The 19,053-nt window shown below is 47.0% G+C and overlaps 1 protein-coding gene and 1 long non-coding RNA gene across 9 annotated transcripts in view; one reads left to right on the forward strand and one right to left on the reverse strand.

Moving 5' to 3' along the window:
* Nucleotides 1-8,849, reverse strand: part of MEIS2 (Meis homeobox 2) — a 208,292-nt gene extending 199,443 nt beyond the window's left edge. For 3 of the 8 annotated variants that reach the window (XM_059372476.1, XM_059372481.1, XM_059372479.1), the window contains exons 1-6: nt 8,006-8,123; nt 7,127-7,359; nt 5,371-5,512; nt 4,608-4,658; nt 3,601-3,651; nt 2,653-2,802 (exon numbers count right to left, since the gene is read on the reverse strand). In XM_059372476.1, the coding sequence (XP_059228459.1) occupies nt 2,653-2,802; nt 3,601-3,651; nt 4,608-4,658; nt 5,371-5,512; nt 7,127-7,359; nt 8,006-8,014 (636 nt within the window). In that variant the 5' untranslated portion in view covers nt 8,015-8,123. Of the gene's footprint in view, nt 1-2,652; nt 2,803-3,600; nt 3,652-4,607; nt 4,659-5,370; nt 5,513-7,126; nt 7,360-8,005; nt 8,124-8,569 lie in introns of those variants that run through there. The other 5 variants (XM_059372477.1, XM_059372474.1, XM_059372478.1 and 2 more) reach the window with 4 other exon arrangements.
* Nucleotides 8,850-9,018: 169 nt separating this feature from the next.
* LOC131999614 (uncharacterized) lies at nt 9,019-18,697 on the forward strand. The gene is made up of 2 exons (XR_009399080.1): nt 9,019-9,106; nt 17,872-18,697. It is a non-coding gene; the product is annotated as an uncharacterized LOC131999614 (long non-coding RNA).
* Nucleotides 18,698-19,053: the final 356 nt, after the last annotated feature.

Raw genomic sequence — 19,053 nt, forward strand, 5'->3', positions numbered from 1 at the left:
CATCATCACCCCTGCACCAGCGTGCACCAAATGAGATCCAGCCTGGGGCAATGTATTAAATATGCATATCAAAGCAAACGAAAAAATAAACCTGGAGATTCAAATTGGACACATTTACATGCTGAAAATGTCCCACTCATACCACTTCACAGGTAGTAGTAGTTGTGGGGTATTTTCTCCTTTTTTGGTGAGTGGGGGGGGCGGTGTGGGAATGGAGGGTGGACTTGCAGAAGAGGCAGACACACGAGAGAATTCGCTTTGTAGGGGGATGCTTGGAAAGGAATATAACCAATGCACCTATGATATAGAAATAGCAAAAATGGTGAAAACTCTGCAAGGTTTTCTCTCCCCTCCTGCATAAAATTCAAGTCTGAAGCAAATCTCGCCATTTCCCACTCAGTGTGCTGGTGGAACAAATTATTGCTTCCTTTCAAAACAAATAGCAGGGGGCTAAAGTAAAAATGTTATAGTTCAGAACTCTAGGAAATAAAAGGCTTTAAATTATGATGCCCAATGAGGTGGCAAGCCCTCATGGGTTCAAAATAAATCAGTTGTCATCTTTACTTGATTGGGGGCCTGAAAGAGGAGCAACAAATGTTACAGTTGACTCTTTTATCCAAAGATGATGATTGTTCAATTATTAAAGTGCTATCCTCTTAGGTACCACTTCCTTTTTGAGTATAATTTAAATATTACAATAGTTTCATAAATGGGCACTATCGGCCAATACTCTAGACAGCCTAGTTTATCTTATCTCTTCCCTGCAAACACCGGCATGTTCTAGTTCCATACATCCACTTGAAAAACAGTTTCCAAGAAACTATTCTAGAAAACCAAGTAATCGAGACCCTTGGAAATGTCATGAGAAACGTTTTTGGCTGCAGATAACTGTGAACTTCTCATCCTACACACCGTGGAACTAGATTCCTTCTCATCCCCCCCAACATTGCAGGTTGCATTGGAATTGGGAAACAGGAAGCAGTGAAAATAAACAAATAAACTACGACAACAACAACAATCTCTAAGGGACTGTCATGCCTTGTGGACCACCACCACGTATCATATAGCCACATATCAGCAAGTAAACTTTCCATAGCTGCTTTCTGCATCCTTATGATTTTAGTGAACACACTCAAATACAAAAAAAAAAGAGCCCCTCAAAGTTCACCCCATCATGAAGGAAAAAGCCAAGAGTAAAGATAGCAGTAGGAGCTTTCAATGCTATAGTATTTATTCTGTCTCAGAACTAGACAACCAGGAGCACTGATGTTTTCTTTCTTTCTTTCTTTTTTTAAAACTTTTGTTCTCAGGCTAGCTTTCCATACAGGACAAAGGCTCATAATTAAAATGTATGACTGGATATTTTCAAAACTTTTTTTTTTTTTTTTTTTTTTTTGAGGGTGGAGGAAGATAACCTCACAGAAGGTTTATTCTCAAGACATCTCAACCCATTCCTCTTAACACTTAGGAATGGCGGGGGGAGGTGGTACAGGTTGCCTTCCAGCCTCAAAGCCTGTTTAACTCCACGAAATGTTAAGTTAATCTTTCAGCCAACAAGTTATTAGACTATAGCCTATATCACTTAAGTTGTAAGCTCAACTGAATATAATCTATGTCCCCCACCCCCGGCTTGGGTTCCTATAAATAAACTGCTGTTCACACCCACTCTTTAACCTTGCCACTCCTGCCTTTCCTACCAGCTGCAATCTTTCTTCCCTTTGCTTCTTTTTCAAATTTTCAGTCTCACTACATATGCTTTTTTTTCCTTCCTTTTCTTTCTTTTTTTTTTTTTTTTAAACATCAGACTCCCTAAATCGGTTCCAAAATAGGATTAAAAACAGAGAATAGAAAGAAATCTCCCATCCTGGCCTGACATACACAGTCACTCCTTACTATACTGTGACTCCATTCAACAACTGTTTAAGTGGTAAAATTCAACCACGAACCTATGGTTACTCAATCGTGATTCCCTTCAGCTTTCTGTAATACATTGTTAATAATTGTTTCATCAAAGTTACTGTCTTTTATTATGAAGATGCTTCAGGCACTTGGCAATAAGTCCATATACTGACAATAAGTTTCTATAGAGCAAGAGCTCGGAGAATTGTAATGTGTTCACTCCTTCTGTTATTTCTAATGCAATGTAAGATTGCCAATAATTCTCCGGACTGTCATCTCTGTGAGAGACTGGGAAATCGGCCCTCCTCCCTGGTTCCTCTTGTCCTTCAGTTCTCTCTCTCCCCCACCCTGTCCTGCTAGCTGACTTGTCTCTCTGTCCTGGCTGCACTGATTACACAGAGTTGAGGAAGCAGAAAAGGCAGCAGTCACCATATCAAACAGACAATTTGCTAACACTCCAGCCACCAAATCCAGGAAACTTTACACATTAAGAGCACAAATCACTCTATCAACTCCCTGGTTTCTTTGGTTCTCCACATAAATAAGGAAAGGGGCCAGGAAAGGGCAAACGAAGATGAAGGCTATGGCAGAGGTAGTGAGAAAGGGAGAAAAGAGTCCCAAAGAGACCAGGTCATTTAAAAGAAAACTAAGTTTAAGCTTAGCTAAATGTTACAACAAGTTTTTTTTATTTTTATTTTTTTAAATGCTTTACCCAGTGGTCTCAAAAGAATGTGAAAGGGCTCTCAGACTTACATGGTCAGCGAGATTTGTAGAGGATCCTGAAAGTTCTTCGTGATCTGACTTGGAGCTGCCGTCTCTTTCATCAATGACAAGGTCGATGGGCATTTTCCCCTTCAAACAGCTAATGTACCGATGGCAGAAGTTATCACACAGTTCGTGGACCTAAAAGGAGGGTCATGGTGGAGGGTTCAGCTCATATTGTTGTTGTTATTGTTTTGTTTCATTTTTAAAGGGGAAAAAAATCAGGTTGCAAGGTTACATTTGGAAAGAGCAACAGTGCAATGTCTTCCAAACTAACTCTAATTAATGGGTGTAATACTTGAAGGCAAGGAAACAATAGAGCAATTGTTGCAGCAGATATTATTCTCCAGAGACTTCCCTGAGCAACAAGTTACAATAAAGAGGGAAGAAACAGGACTGGAAATAACTGGGCTCAGACTGGGAGTCCAAGGGGGAAAATCCGATTTGATGATAACATCACAATGTTAGAACGCTGGAACTGGGAATAGCATTGGCATTTGCGATTCAATAAGCTGAGTTTTGCACGTTTCCAGGGGACAGTGATTGAGCTACAGAGCAATGTAAAGACACCCCAGCGAGGAAGATTCCCTCTGCCTGCACCTAACACTTGCTCTGGTCTGAGGGTGAGCTAAGCTAATAGAGACGCAAGCAGGCTGATTGTCCAGTAATACAAATGGTTTGCTGCATTTCAGAATAATCCTGAATGCCTAGGGGGAAAGGCGGGAGGGGGTGAGGTAGGGAAGCAGGAAGGGCTATCCTGATTCACCCATCCTCTGAGCTCTTGGGTCGAGCAGCAATTTGAAGGACGGACTTGGTAACAAGTTGCTCATAACCTCCAGGGGTTCAATCCCTCAGACTGGAGGCTTGTTAAAGACATCCCTGCTCAACTAAGAAAGGAAAGCGGCTAAATCAAAGTGAGGAGTGTCACTCTCTGCTTACCTTTTCTAACTCCAAAAGATGAAACCTTAGTACTTGTATTGCTTGTATCATCTGAAAGAAAAGTTTAGAGTGTGGAGTTAAGGCTCTGTGACTCAGAAGTCCTGAGTTGGGGGGTGGGGGGAGTGAGGGAATTGAGCTGGGGATGGGGGAAGAAGCAGGCAAGTGGCCAGGCAAAACCCACACATCAAGAAATCGTCAGAAAAACCAAGTGATTACTGATCATCTCTGCCTCATTGGCCACGGGGTAGGAATCTGACTCAACCTGAGCCGAAGCATCTAATATCTTTGCCCCCTGTGTTCACTGAGCTATTCGTGAGGACTGCTTTCCTAGGTCCAGGCCTTCTTTCTCCGCCTGAGTCTTTAACCGTCCCCTCTCAAGACCTCAAGCCAAATTAAAAAAAAAAAAAAAAAAAAAAATCAGCTTCTTCGGAGAGAAAGCTTTTTAGAACCGCACACCCTGCGAAATCCGTCCTTACTGAAGAAGGAAATACTCCAGATGAATGGTGAAGCAAGGCCTTTGAAAGCGGATTTAAGTACTTTTAATATTGAAATTGTGCAAATTAGCAAAAGAATCGCACCTAAAAGTGGCCTGCGCCCGCGCGCCCCATACCCCCCCCCCCCCCCCTCTCCCCGCCCGCCCCCCGCCGCTGCGCCAGCGGTTACTTCCTCCGGGTGAGCTGCCGGGGGCTCGGCTGCCTACCCAGGCAAATAGAGGAAATAACTCACTTCTCGCAGCCTCGCTCCCCCGGCCGAGACCAGGGACTCATCCCCTGCGCACTCTGGGCGCTGTGTCCCCGCCTGCTGCTCCCTGGCCTCCAATTTCCCTGACGTCGATCCCACCCCTCACCTTCCATCGCCCTTGCGGGGGCTCTAAGTTGTGCCCTCTTCCTCCCTGTCGTTCGTGAGCTTCAAAAGAGGCTCTGCTCCAACTCCCCAGAGCTCCAGGAGGAAAGTGAGTGCTTCTAGGTAAGGTGGGGTGGGGAAAGGCAAGAAACGGTGTGGCTTACCAAATTGTCCAGCTCTGGATTTGAGGAAAAAAGTGGCTTTTCAGCGCGAACCTGTAAGAAGCAGGGACAGTCCACATGAATGACCACCTCACCTTAAAAGAAGAAAAACGCTGTCACGGACTAAACCGTGTGAGTGGGTATGGTGGAAGGGCAGTGGTGGAGAAGAGGAGAGGGGCTTTGGTAAAATACATGAAACAAACTAGTGCCTTAAATTAGTGGGTTCGGCTGAAAAAATGCTGGGGCCTTATACTACTGGCCCCATTAAGGGCCACCTGGAACTGCTAAGCTGTTGCTGGGAATTCAGGGCCGTTCTCTGGGACCGAGTCCCCCCTCAACCAGCCGTCTAAGGGGCTGTGACTCTCAGCCTCCCACACCTTAGCACCCCGCGTAGACTGACCCAAGAGGCGCCCAGCTTCCTTCCCTCCCGGGCACTCTCGGGTGCCTCACAGCCCCTGTCCCCAATACTTGTTCAAGTAGCTGCAGGCGGGAGAAAAGGCCAAGCCCCAGATTAGGAGTAGGTCAACTTTAATTCGAGGGTCGAGCCCCTGTATTCCTGGCTGGGGGGAAAAACAAACACCCATATTTATCTCCGCTTCCAATTCGCCTCCAGGCTCAGGGATGGGGAGGAGGCGAAGAGGACGGACTGGGCCAGAGGAACAGATCGGGTGTCCCTGCCTTTTCCTCCTCTTTCATGTAAAGCTGGGAGGAAAGGGGAGGGGGAGTGAGGGTCTGCAGGAGGGTGAGTGGGTCAAGAAGGTTGGACCTGCTTGGCGAAGACCGCGATGTCCTCATTGAAGGAGTCGGAGGAGCAGACGTCCCCGCCGGCCACTCCGGGTTCCCGGGGAGTGCAGGTCGCCAGCTCGCACTTCTCAAAGACCAGAGCTAACAGAGGAAACAACGGGTGCCTAACGGGCAGCGCCACGCAGAAAACACACACACGGAGACGGGGTGCAGAGGGGAAGGAGCAAGAACTGTAATCAACAAGTTTGGAGGGTTCGAATTCCTTCTTTAATAAAACAGGCACGCATCACACTTTACAACCCTTCCTTAGCCAGCCGAGCCTGGGTCAGAAATAGAAAGGAAAAACGGCCTGGCCCTTTCCCTCAGCTCAGGAGTCCCTCAGATCTAGTCGGAGAAGCCCCTGGCCACTTCAGCCCGCCAAGTAAGAAAAGCCTCAGTTGGAAGTAATGAAACATCCAAGCAGCTCAGGCAGTCTGGAGCTGGGAGTTGATCCAGACCCAATCCCCACACTACAGAGGCCGCGGAACCAACCCCCGATACCCAGCCCTGACCTCTCAAGAAAGGAACGGTCTGTGAAATTTAAAAAAAAAAAAAAAAAAGAAGAAGAAGAAAAAGAAAAGAAAAGAAAGAAAGAAAGAAAAAGAAAAAGCTTTAACACTCCATATTAAGGGTTACTTTGAAGGAGGCCGAAGGCTTCACCTATATATACACCCAAAGTGGTATTTCTTACACCTAAATCAGAGAGCGTGCTCTTCCAACCTTTTCACCCCCTCGCCTTATAAACTTGTTTGCTCGACTTCTAGTAAAGCCCGTGTGCGGGGGCCAAAATAATAGGAATGCTAAACGCCCAAGAGCTTCCTTCCAAAGACCACATTTCTCCAGCAGGCAAAAATAAATAAATCGAGTGTTAAAACTTGGAAGTGTGCGTGCGCGTCTGCCCTTTGTGTTCCTCCGGGCGGCTTAGCTGCACCTCGGGATGCTTGCGGCCTCTGGCTTCAGGCTCAGTTGCCGGTTACCAACCGTCCCCTCCCCTCGGCAAACCGCCGCCTTCCCCACCTCCTCTCAACTGGGAGAGCACCAGCGGTACACTTTGGGACCAAGCACCTCCATCCCTCTCCGAGTTCCCTCAGAATATAAAATATGTGATTTCCAGCCATCTCCCTCACTCCTCCTAAGAGCAGCTCTGTGCAAGCAGCAGTCCCTTCCAGCCCGCTGCACTTCAAGGTCTACCCCTTTATTTACAGAGAATTAAGAAGTGGGTGATTAGGACTTCCTGGCCGACAGAAACAGCCCTGATTCCAGCTCAAGCTGCATTTAGTGACTCCCAGACTCTCGGTAGGAAACAAGAGGGGGAAAAAAACAAAACAAAACAAAAACAAAACAAAGCAAAAAAACCCCAAAGTTGCTCCTCATCTGCAGGAAACTTTCTCCTTCGTCAAGGCCTCTGTTAGGGGGCCTGGAAGGACCAATTCTGCGTCTTTTGGCCAGGAATCCCGTCCTTGGGGAGAAGGCCCTGGCAAGATTCTCAGTCACTCTGGGCTGTGGGGTCCGGAGTGACGGGGCCGTGGGGGTGGAGGAGGCTTTCTCTTTCGGGGACTTAAACTTAAGGCGAAGAAGAGCAGGCCCCCTTCTCTGTCCTGAGGCAAGCGGTTCCCACCCCCCTCCCCCGCAGAAATAACTCCCCACTTAGTCGACCATCCCCTCAACCCCCACAGAGACGAACACACACTCGCACTCACAAACAGTATGCTGGGTCGGGAGGAGGGGGGTTGGTTTACCCATAGATCGCGTCCTTGTCCCGCTTCAAGGCGTCGTTGACAGCGGATCCCATGCTGGCCGGCATGACATTGGGGTGCGGGGCGTGCGCGCCGTAGTGCTGCGTGGCGTGGAGCGGCGGCCCGTGGTTCAGGTGGTGAACCGGGGGGATCGGCCGCGGCGCATGAGGGTCTCCGTACATGGAAGCAGGCACCCCTACTCCGTCCATCCCGCCGTAATGGGGCAGCTCATCGTACTGTCGGAACCCGGCAAGGGGGAGGGGGCGCGGGAGGTGAGGGAGAGCCGAGGGGGAATAGAAAAAGAAGATAGGAGAAGAAAGCAAGGAGAGAAGTGGGAAAGGAATAGAGGTGGGGGGGGGGGGGGGGGGGAAAGAGGAGGGAAGGGGGGGGGGGGGGGGGGGGGGGGGGGGGGGGAGAAATAAAAACAAAGTCAGAAAGGAAAAAAGTACCGAGCACGAGTTGAACACACAGAAACCAAACCAGCCGAAACAACGAGTTGAAAGTTGCGGGGGGAAATGTTTTTAAATTTTAAAATGAAAAAGTATGAACCAAGAGCAGCGTTTAGAGTAGGGAGAGGGGGCAGTGAGGCCAGGGACTGAGGGGGCTCCGGGAGGTCCCGCTCGGGCCGGAGGCAGCAAGAACCGTAGCGAGCCAACCGAGGGAGAAGTGGAGTTAGTGTGAGGAGGAAGCCCCGGATCCCACCCCTCACCCCCCTTCGCCTCCTCCCGAAGATCCAATAAATCAAAAGGCGAAATGAAACAAAATAAAGAGAAGAAAAACGCTAATAATCAGGAGGAGAACGCCGAGGAAGAGGGAAGACTGGGGCCAGTGCCTCCCCGGGGGCAGGGAGCGGAGGGGAGGGGGGAATAACGTGAAAGTTACCAGAAACATTATTTAGCAGCGGATTCCCTGCGTCCTTGTCAATTTCAGAGACAAAACAAGCAGCCCAGGCTAGTCTAGGCGGCGGCGCAGCGGCTGCGGCAGCGCGGCCCCAGCGGCGGCCCCGGCGGCGGCGGCGGCTCCTACGCAGCCCGTGCCCGCCCCGAGCCGCGGGAGCAGCGGCGGCAGCGGCGCAGCAGCGGCAGCGGCGGCAGCAGGAGAACCGGGGGAATCGCGCTGCTGGGGTAAAAGCTGGAGCGAGGCGAAAGCGTGTAACAATTGCACACGCACACACACACCACTCACACGCACTCGCCGCCCGCCCGCTCGCACAGCGCTGGAACACGCGCGCCCAGACACGCACACACGCACGCACACACACACTCGCACACACGCAGAGGCACGGGGGGGAAAAGCCGATGAATAATTTTGCTGCTATTTTTTAAAATACTGGCCGCCATCATCAAGCAGCGAGCTGCAGCAGCGTTGAAGGGAGAGGAGGCATCGGGACAGGCCCCTCTTAGGAGAGGATTTATATCTAGGTAAGTGTTGGAGATTTAAACCTACCCTTTGCGCCATCAGTCTGCGCTCCAATAAACTCCTGGATGTGTCGTATATTTAATATCCCAGTCCGGATAAGAAAGTGATCTAGGCTGAAGATTCCTTTTTTTTTTTTTTTTTTCCAAACCAAAAAGACTTCTCCCAATTCTCCAATATGTTATTTTTAGGGGGGGAAAAAAAAGCCCAGGCAAGACAACGAAGAGTTTTTTTTTTTTTTTTCCTGTGATATTTCTTCTTTTTCTCTTTTTTCCTCTTCTTCCTCCTCCTCCTGATCTTCCTCCTCCTCCTCCACCTCCTCCCCCCTCCCCTCCTCCTCCTTTTCGGTCCTCCTTTCCCCCTCTTTCTCTTCTCTTCCCCTCAGTAGGAAAAAAAAAAAAAAAAAAAAAAGAAAGAAAAGAAAAAGAAGAAACAGAAGAAAAAAAAATTGTCAAGCCCCCGAACTGAAGGTTACGAGCGGCCCGTCAGCAGCCCACATGTAACCGAACTGTCGTGTTTCATGGCTTTTTGCCACTCCAGCTGTCAATCAAAGCCCGGAATGTCAAGGTAGTGAATGAATGATGGTTGATGATGATGAAGAGGAGGAATCTTTCAGACCCGTTTTTTTTTTCTTCCAGTAAAACTCCGCGAGGGGTTTCTGCTTCTTGAATTTTTTCCTCCCCCCTCCCCCCCTCTTTTAGCTTGGCCCCCGCGGTATCTATAATATGATCCTCTCTCTTTAAAGTATCGTTCAAAGAAAGCAGAGGGGAAAAATCAAGAAAAAAAAATGAATAGTTTGCAAAAATTGGACTTCCTCCCCCCCTTTCCTGGTAGGTATTTTGTCTCTCCCTCTCTCTCTTTCTCGCTCGCTCGCTCTCACTCGCGCTCGCTCTCTCGCGCTCGCTCTCTCGCGCTCTCTTTCTCTCTCTGGGAGATGAGTGAGTGTCAGTAGGTGTTGGCAGGTTGGCTGCTGCCTGGCTTATAGAAGAGCCTCAGTTTGGCGGCGCGGGTCGGCGGCGGGAGAACGAAATGACGGAACCCGGAAGTCGTGGTGGCCATAGCCCGTCGTACGGCGGAGACACATCCCGGGAGTGGGGAGCGGGAGCGAGGAGGAGCGCGCCGCGCGGAGCCTCTGATATGCAGCGAGTGCGATCGGACGGCCCCGGCGGGGGGGGGGGGGGGGGGGGGGGAGGGAGAGGGGGAGCCGGAGGAAGAGTGTGAGAGTGTGTGTGTGTGTGTGTGTGTGTGTGTGTGTATTCGCGCGCGCGCGCGGCCGAGGGCGCGCGCATGCGGGCGGGCGCGCGCGAGAGAGGAAAGAGGGAGAGAATGAAGAGGACAGGGAGAGCGCAGAGAGGAAAACTGCAGAAAACCACAGGGAAAGTACGGTACAGCCTCAGCTCTTATAATTTTTTTTTTTTTTTCCAAACTTACTTCTAGTTCATTTTCCCATTACACCGGGCTCAAGCCTAATGGGGTCGTTTCGGGGACATTTGGCATGGCGCTCTTGCTTTTGTTCCTTTTAATTTCGCGGGCCCCCACTCCTCTGCCAGCCGATTACTGCGCCCTTGAAGGCTTTCTGCTAACATCCAGGAGCAGCAGGCTCTGCAAACCGTACTACTGCGGAACTACAGTTTTTTTCGTTCTTTTTTTTTTTTTTTTTTCAAGTGGTACTTTCTTTCCTGTGCACATCCAGCACCCTTGTTTTCAACATTTAATTTTTCCAGGACAAGAAGAGATCAACTTAACTCAGGGCTCTCTCCTAGCGGTGGACAACGGCCACCCTGGAGAGTCTCCGGGGGCAGCGGTGGAATTGGGAGGGAGGAAGTGGGGAGGAGTCGTTTGGGTGTTTGATGTTATCTGATGTCGCCAAAAGGGTGTGTGTGTCTGTGTGCTCGCGCGCGCGCCTCTGTGTGCGCGCCTCTAATGTGCGCCTCCGAAGTGGCTCTCACTTAGAGCTGGGAAGCATTGGAGACAGAGGGGAGAGAAATAAGATGCCTTGCAGGGAGAATTGGTCGGTATACCCTGCCCAGCTTTGTTGTGGTCGCCCAGGGTGCAGAGACCGGAGCGTGGTAACGCCAGCTGATGGTTGTGTTAATTGTACCGGGCAATTCCTCTACATGGGGAAGACGGACCTACTCCGTATGAACTTTTCCTAAAAGGAAAAGAAGAGGGGGCGGGGGGAGGGAAGGAAGGTAAATATCCCACTTGGTTTGTGTAGAAAGTAGTTCTGGCCGGTGTCTCACCCAATCCCTGGCTGGAGCAGCACCCAGCCTCACCTCCACGCCTAGGGTTTCCCGGTGGCCAAGCGTCAATCACTCCGAGCCTGGAGCTGGGGGCGGAGTTATGGTCACCCAGCGCGCGCTGCGCAGCTGCCCCCTCCGCACCCCCCCTCCCCCGGCTCCCGCCTGCCCAGAAGTCCGGCCCTGTGTGCTCCGAGAGCACCCTCTCTCCCTAGCTCCTCGCTCTTTCCCGGTTCATGGTCCCTGACCCAGAGACTCGAAAACAGACTGTTCCTCAACTGCCGATTCCCTCTCCAACTTTGAATTCATTCTGGAGAGTAGAAAGTAGGGTATTTTCCGCGCGCGACTTTGACCCGACTTCCTGGGTGATGGGAAGCATAGGGAAAATAAAAGGTGTGTGTGTGTGTGTGTGAGAGAGGGGGGGGGGCGCAGATGAGCTTGGGGCGCGGGGGGGGGGGGGGGGGGTTGCGGTTGGGGGGGGGGGGGGGGGGGGCGGCTTTCCATCTTCTCTGCTTCACTGTAAGCTTTCAGGCAACACTCAACTGAGCTTACATCGCAGCCTGCTGAGACACCAAGCTAAGTCTGAGAAATTTGGCCCCGTTTTAATAGGAGTGGGGAATGAGCTCCGGAGGTCAATAAAGCCCTCCAAAAATAATGAATGATTGAGCACCTGTGATGATGATAGTGATTACCAGAGCAATTAAACAGTTTGATTAAATGAGCCATCATAACAATGATGTCTGCGGGAAATCGGCCCTCACATATAAAGATAGTGCGGAGGGGCTGGCAGAGGCGAGGGTAGTGCGACGCCAGGGAGCGGGACTGCGGACTGCGAGGTATTTGCCCAGTTGACCAGAGCAGGGACGGCCGGGCACTCGGAGCTTCGGAGAGGAGAGTCTAGCACTGCCAGCACTTTTACGCCGGGCTTCAAGCCTGTGTGATCCAACGGGTAGGAAACCTACAGGTTGTGGGGAGGGTCCGTCTCCCTCCTCAGATTTTTTTCCCTAGAAGAACTCCAAGATTAAAAGCATCCTCCCTATTTGTTGCTGAGTTGCTCGTCGACGTATTAAAAAAAGGTGAGTAGAAAAGGAAAGAAGACACAAAAGAAAAAAGTTGTCTTGCAGCATTTTGTTTCAAGCGGCAGTTACGTGAATTCAGTTTAGCCGGGGTGGGAAGGATGAGAGAAAAATAACAATCTGGTCTCGCCTGCGGAGCGTTTTCTACTAGAGATCTTGAAATTGCTGGATCCGAGTTCCCCGTGCAGCGCCGCTAGCTGAGAAGTTTATAGTGATTTTTGGTTTTTATTCTAACAGTTGTTCATATTTTCAATATTGCGTATATATTGTCGCCAAAAGGGTTATTGTTGTTTTAAATAGCCTGTATAGTGAGTGCCAATTACTTCTCTTTTAAAAAAGAAATTCAATTTCCTTGATAAATGCTCCTTTTGTAGAAGATCAACTTGGAAACAAACCTCTACATTGCTGAGTTTAAACATTCAGCGTTGCTACCTTCTGCTCCTTTTACCACCGCTTTTTTTTCATAGTGGTACTGTGAAGTGAGTTAGCATCCCCCACAGCCTTTATTTAGGAAAACTTCATGATTAAAAAAAATACATAAATTTCTTATGTGGCAGTGTATCCGAGTAAAAACAATTTGAAGCGATTGATGATTTCTGTATTTTCAAACAGTTGTTAAACTAATGATGGGTTGATAATTCCATGATAATCTTGGGTTTTACCAAAGGGGGAAAAAAAGCTTAAACTTGATTTTCATGTATTTAAATCCTTTCTGCGATGTAGAAATCATTTTAATCTGAACTCCTTTCTTCCTTACTTTCTAATATTCTGTAACTTCTGTTGTATTGTAATGAATACATTAAAGCAAACTACAGGGACAATCTAGTAGATGTAAGAGGGAGAGAGAAATAGGACATTTTATGATAGACTCAAAGAAGAAAAAAAAAAAAACACCGCATCATCTTTAACTCCAAAGACTTCTGTTAAGAAGTGTGAGAATGTTAAAAATGAAGCCCTAATGGAGGAAAATCTGCATCACTTAAAAATTCACCAATTGTCTAAGGGGAGAACCCCAAATTTCACCCGACTACAGAGATTTCACTTACCTAGTTGCATGTCATTTATGAAACTGTATGCGTAAAATAGCATCCCAGTGCAATAGATTACACACAAGATCAAGTTGGAGGTGAATCAGGGTTTCGGTTCTTGGCCAATCTGATGAATTCAAAGATTATTACTTTTAACCACCAGCTTGCTGATGTTTTATTAACAGAGCTGAAAAACATTTAAGAACTTGCTGATCTCCCCCTACCTTCTCCAATTTTGCCAGTCCACTAGAAGCAATTCCAGAGCAGTGGGGTAAACACACTTTCTGATTTCTAGCCTGATATTACATTCCTGATGCTCCAGGCTCAGCCTCTGCACCCCCATCCAGGCTGTGAGGCTCATCTGTTCTTCCACATTTGGGGTGAAGGAAAAGTAGGTGGGGCAGGCCCAGGAGACAGGCACAAGATGGGGGTCGCAGGAGGCGGCACACACCTCCGTCAACAGTCAGCTCCTTTTGCCCAGGCTGGAAATGGTTTTAACAGGCGGTAAAATTTCATCTTGCGGTGTCAAATTGGGGTCATTTTGGGGTTAGAGTTCTCAGTGTCCGAGAGGAGCTGTCCAGCTGCGTGGGGACTCATTAACTGCAAAAGATCTGTTTCAGTAAAAACAATTCAAAGACAATCAGAAGGCTAAAGACCCTCTACAAATCGCATTTTACAAGTGCCCCAGAACAAATATGGATGCTGAAACCTATTTCTTCAGAATCCCAAATCTGCTACTTAGCTCTGGAGTGGGGGTGGGGCACTGCATTAAAAAAAAAAAAAAAAGAGGTGAAAGGGAGGGGCCCTGATCGGGTGGGGGTGAATAGGAGGGGGGGATGGGGCCTCTCAAATTTAAGAGTCTAGTCTGTTTTTAATCACTTCTTTCTTATTGAAGCATCCCTAAGACTTCTAAGAACGGCTCCTTTTCTATTTTTCCTTTTCTTTTTTGTTTCAACATGGAATGCTATTATAGGTTACATTGAAAATTTAAAAAGAATTAATGAATCCCACTACAGTTACCCAATTTAAAGTGCATTGGCTTTATGGAGAGTACTTAATTTGAAATGAGCATTTATGAACCGAGGCTCTATTTTACGTAAATTTGCCCACCTTCCTTAAAAAAGCCTGTGTGCCTATCTTTTTTTTTTTTTTTTTTCCTGGAAAGTTATAGGTCCTCAGCACAGATAACTCCAAATTCCTCAGAACTGTGAGGTCTGAAGTGTTAATCTGTGTATTAAAATCGCCGGGTTTAAATCCTTTTTGTCTTCTTACAATAGTTAGAATAATTGACGGCTTGCTAGAGAAGCAAATAAATCCAACCTTAATCTTATTTGTAACTTTAGTTAATGTTTTGAATTGGAGTATTTTGGGTTAAGCAGATTTTTCCCCCCTTTGTAAGGTTAGTTTTTATTTATGGAGGTTCTGTTGCTGGTTTGAAAGATATTATTACTCTGATTTAAAAAATGTTTCAGGTAAAAGGAAAGTGCAATTTTAAATGAGAAGTTAGATGTGTGAGATGCTAGAGTTTATAGAATAAAACCAAATAAATACTTTGAAGTATTATTTGCAAGAAGTTTTCTTTCTTGCATTCCTGACCTGAGCAAGTAAAGGGGATCAGAATGTTTTATTCTTCCTGCCTCGCTTTGGGCCCCACCCTTGCCACTATACTCTTCTCTCTCCATCTGTTTCACTGTACTTTGGGTTCTGAATGCAACAGTGAATTTTTGTAGTCTAGCTCTTTTCTCCAAGTTTTCCAGAGTATGTATAAATTATTATTTAAGGAGTTTGATTGCAGCCCTGCGGAAAGAGCCTTGAGCCCAGCATCCCTGGGACAAAGGCAGAGGGACTCTCTTCTGCTCCAGACCTGCTGGCTGACAGTTGGAATTTTTGATATATATTTTATTTGGCGGTTCCAATAATGTGTTTGTGTCTCCCTTCCCCATTCCCTTGCAGCCATCTATTACTTTAAAAATATCTCTTCTCTATAAACCTCAGCTCATCCTTGTGAACTGTTCTTGACCTTCCCAGCCATGTACCAGCAGCTCTGAAAGTTGGGATGAGGAAGAATTACACTTCCTCTCTTACCTGTTAACTTTGCTCACTCTCTTCCTAGGTGGGTTCAAGAGATAGAAAGGGGCCTTTGTTTTGTTTATTTTTTGGTCCTTTCTTTACTCAGGTTTTCTACCATGTATTTCTCTCCACCCCCGCCCCCATTAATAACATGAAAGCACCCCACAATTTATTCTCTTAACTAAGAGGCGGTAGAATCATTGTACTTTCTTTCCTTTTACTCTCTCTTACGTCTTATTTCTCCCAATTTTAGCTGTTTCACTATCTTGCAGGAGGAAAAGTATTTCAATAAATAGCCCTCTAGCGCTATCTGGCGGGGCTCCAAACGCGCGGTGCGCTTGCTCTCACAGTCGCGGGCTCCTTCCCGCGCTCCCTTCCTTCCTCCCTTCCTTCTCTCTCCTCTTTCTCTAGTTTCTTCTGCGATCTTGATTCCGTCCCTCTTCTTTCCTCCTGCTGCCCCTCTTCTAGCTCGCACCCCAACTCCCAGCACAGATGGCTTTGGAACGACTCAGTCAGAGACTGATAGCCTCGGAACTAGGTGATGCTCTGGTGAAGGAGAACTTCGAGGGTTCCCACCTTCAACCAACGTGGGTCACTCGCCACCTATGTCTTTGATTAGCATCTTAATGTTGTTTAACATGTTCCTAACGTGCCAGCGTCTCAGCTGGCGGTGGTTGGGGGGGGGGTATTAAAACTGCATTTGCAAAGTTTGGAGGAAAGAAGTCAGACACTGGAATCCCGACTAGTGGAGACCAGCTAAGTTTTAGGTCAGGAGCCCGAGGCTCAGTGCAAGTTTAAGAAAGGGTCGGAGCTTCACAGGGGTGGGAGCAGCAGCTGGCGCATGGCCTTTGGGAGAGAACTGGGTGCCTGCTCTCCACTCCCATCCCCAACACCGTCTCTTGCCTGCGGGATCCTACATCACAATGCCCTGCTCCAGGTCATATCCTGGGCCTGTCTAGGATTTGTTTTTCAAAAACAGCTAGCTTTATCCTCCCCTCAGCCCCCACTACCACACCAAATTTGGAGAGGAGTGGGAAAGAAAAGTGGGAGTGAGCGAATGCACTGAAGAGCCCACCGGGGAGAGAGGAGAAAGCCAACACTTAGAAACTGCGGGAAGGCAGGCTTGAGGATGCAGTACTCACCAACGTTTCTCTACGAGACTTGTCTGCTCTCTTACTGTGGCTTTTTGTTGTCTGTTTGCTTTTAAACAGTAGCCTATAAACCCTCAGCGGGGTGTGGAGAGCAGTCCTAGGCAACTGGGGAGGAAGCAGAGAGTCAACTTCAACTGGGTGCTTTAGATACTGATACTCTCTTAAAATTCTTAACTCTCTCTCCAACCCCCAGAAATACACCACAATCTGAGCTTTAGAGAAATCTTCAGTTCTCCCTTTGAGCAAATCTCTTCCATCTACTCCTTGAAACTGAAGAAAGAATATGGGACCTGGGGGAGATTTAGAGTCACTCAACTTTCTGATTGCATTTTCTGTTTTCCGAAATTTAGTTTTGACCTGGCAAAGTAAAAGTGAGAGCCCTATTACAATACAGACCTGGTGGCTACTGAGACGAGGCGACCTCAGCTTGCAGCGTCTGTGATCACCAAAGACGCCTTCCTAATTCTGAAATTCGACCCCCTCCCCATAATCTCAAAAATGGAATAGAAAGGTGGGGGGGAATGACACAATCATAGGTTTTGTTCCTCAATAACTTCCTCCTCCCCAACCCCCCAACACCAAAGGAAGAAAGAACAGTATGGGCGTAATTAATTGAGGACTGTTATTAGGTCATCATTAGCCAAGGTGCAAATAATTGCAGCCCATTTTTACTTAAAATTGACCAGCCCCAGAGTGATAGATCGATTGGGAGTATAAAAATGATGTATCAAAACATCAATGTCGATTATTTGAAATATTGTAGTCGAATTTTTTTTATTGCTTCATCGGTTAAGTGTCTGAAAGTGCAGTGTTCAAACATATATTTATGTTGTCAATACTGTCAGAACTGTCAGTTTTACTATACTGGATTTGTACTACATTTCGAATTTACTCATTTACATAAAATGCCCACCCTAGAATTCCCCCACCCCCACCCCATCTCTCTCTTTCCTCCCATCTCTGGAAAATCCGTGTCAGTTTCTTCAAAGGACTCAGCAATCTTTGCCTAAGCTAAAGTGTGCACTGCCTCTTTTACTCAATTTTCCACATCGGATTACATGTCTTTTTCACCATTTCTAACTTTCAAAGGGAGCCTTCCTCCTTTTCTTCCCAACTCTGCCTACTTTAGGCTTTTCTCCAAAATAGTATTGTAGTATTTGGAAAGCTTCAGTTTTAAATACCCACATCTCAGCTCCAAATAAACCAGTTAGGTAGAAAAATGAAAAAACCGGACTTCAATGTACCTCCTTAACGCTCTCGTGTAAACCGGGCTGCTGCCGGGCAGGCGTTCTCCCACGTGTCAGAGTCCATCATCAAATTACCTGGAAGACTGAAATCTTCCAGGGAAAATGAATTTGAAAATATAAATACGTTTTCTTTCTTTTACTTAGAAGCTGTGATAGGAGAGAAAGAAATAATACATATAAATGATAGGCACGTTTTACCTTTAAAAGCTTTTGAACTCAATCAAAAGACACAAGTTAGAAGGAGAAATGACAGTTTTAATTCTACCCATTTTCACCTGGCACGTCAGATCAGAGGCAATCATTTATTTTATGGGGGGTGGGGTGGAGGTGGTGGTGGTGGATGGGAAAGCCAGATAGAAAGCGTGAATCCACAGAAGACTCTGGCCTAAAAATCATAGAGAAATTAAACATTCCATTTGAAACGGAAACATTCCATTGCTCTAGACTCATTCTAAACTAGTGGGAATTTATAAATTCACGTTTTCCCTAATTGTATGCTATTTTATTTTTTATTTTCTAGGATTCCCTCCAAGTCTGATAGGAAAGACAGGGCCATTTCTGGATGAGCTGTAAGGATGCATTTTCATTTCCATAACACTGAAGCACTTTTTATAAACCTTATGTTGTATTTAAATAAATCTGTATGGACATTAAGAGAAGCAACTCATACTAAAATAGCTTGGCCTTGAGCCCTCAATCCCAACATTAGGGGGGAAAAATCCAGAATCCACCTGAGAAGCTTTTCTTACTCATCTTTTCTTCAAAACAAACAAACTAAAAAAAAGAAAAAGAAAAAAAGGGGGGGGGCAAAAGAAAGTTTGCTGCATGCATCTGTGTGTCTTCATGTGCGCGTTTATAAACATCTCCCAGTCCGTGTTTGCGTATTACCTCCCTCCTGCCACACACTCGAAGGCAGAGGCATCGAGGGATCGCCCCCAGAGAGTTGTGTTTACTTAGGTTTTTTTTAATCTCTCCGCCATGTATGACAAGTGTTACTTCAAGAAATTCATCAGGCTTCTACAGATACTTCCAGTTTTGCTGTAATGATCTGCAGAAGAGAACTGCCATCACTTTCTCACATCCCAAGGTGTTGCAGGAACTCAGAGAAAGGAGAGCGGCTGAAACGCTTAATTACGGTGGGGGAGGGAGGAGCGTGAGGCGCAGACCGAGGGCGGAGGGAAAGGAGGAAGGTCCTTCACCTGGCCTGTACCTGCACAAAGCTCCCAGTCCTCTGGGTGAAAATTTGGGAAAGGTACTGTTGCCTTTTTTTTTCTTTAATGCCTTCGGGGAGAAGTGATACCCTTGTGTAACAATTAGCTCAGACAATAAAAATAATTGGAAAATCAGTTGGAATTTCTGAGTTTTTAATTACGTTTAATTTTGTGCTAAGCCGTAAAATTACGAATGCCCCTCAATTAAACACTCTCCTCTTGTAAAGCGTTTAACAACAATTATTCCTTAATCAGTCTGAATGTGAGTCACAAATGATGCTTTTCCACATCAAAGGGACGTCCTTCGACGTTACCTTTTAGTCATAAGTAAGAGGATTAATTCCTATAATTAGAGGGATAAATATGTGCATAAATACATCTCTCTCTCCTTAAACACACACACACACATACACACACACACACTCTCTCTCTCTCTCTCTCTCTCTCTCTCTCTCTTTCCCTGTGGGTGAGACATGGCCGGCTCTGGTAGG

The sequence above is a fragment of the Mustela nigripes genome, chromosome 13 (assembly GCF_022355385.1).
Source record: "Mustela nigripes isolate SB6536 chromosome 13, MUSNIG.SB6536, whole genome shotgun sequence".
Classification (NCBI taxonomy): domain Eukaryota; kingdom Metazoa; phylum Chordata; class Mammalia; order Carnivora; family Mustelidae; genus Mustela; species Mustela nigripes.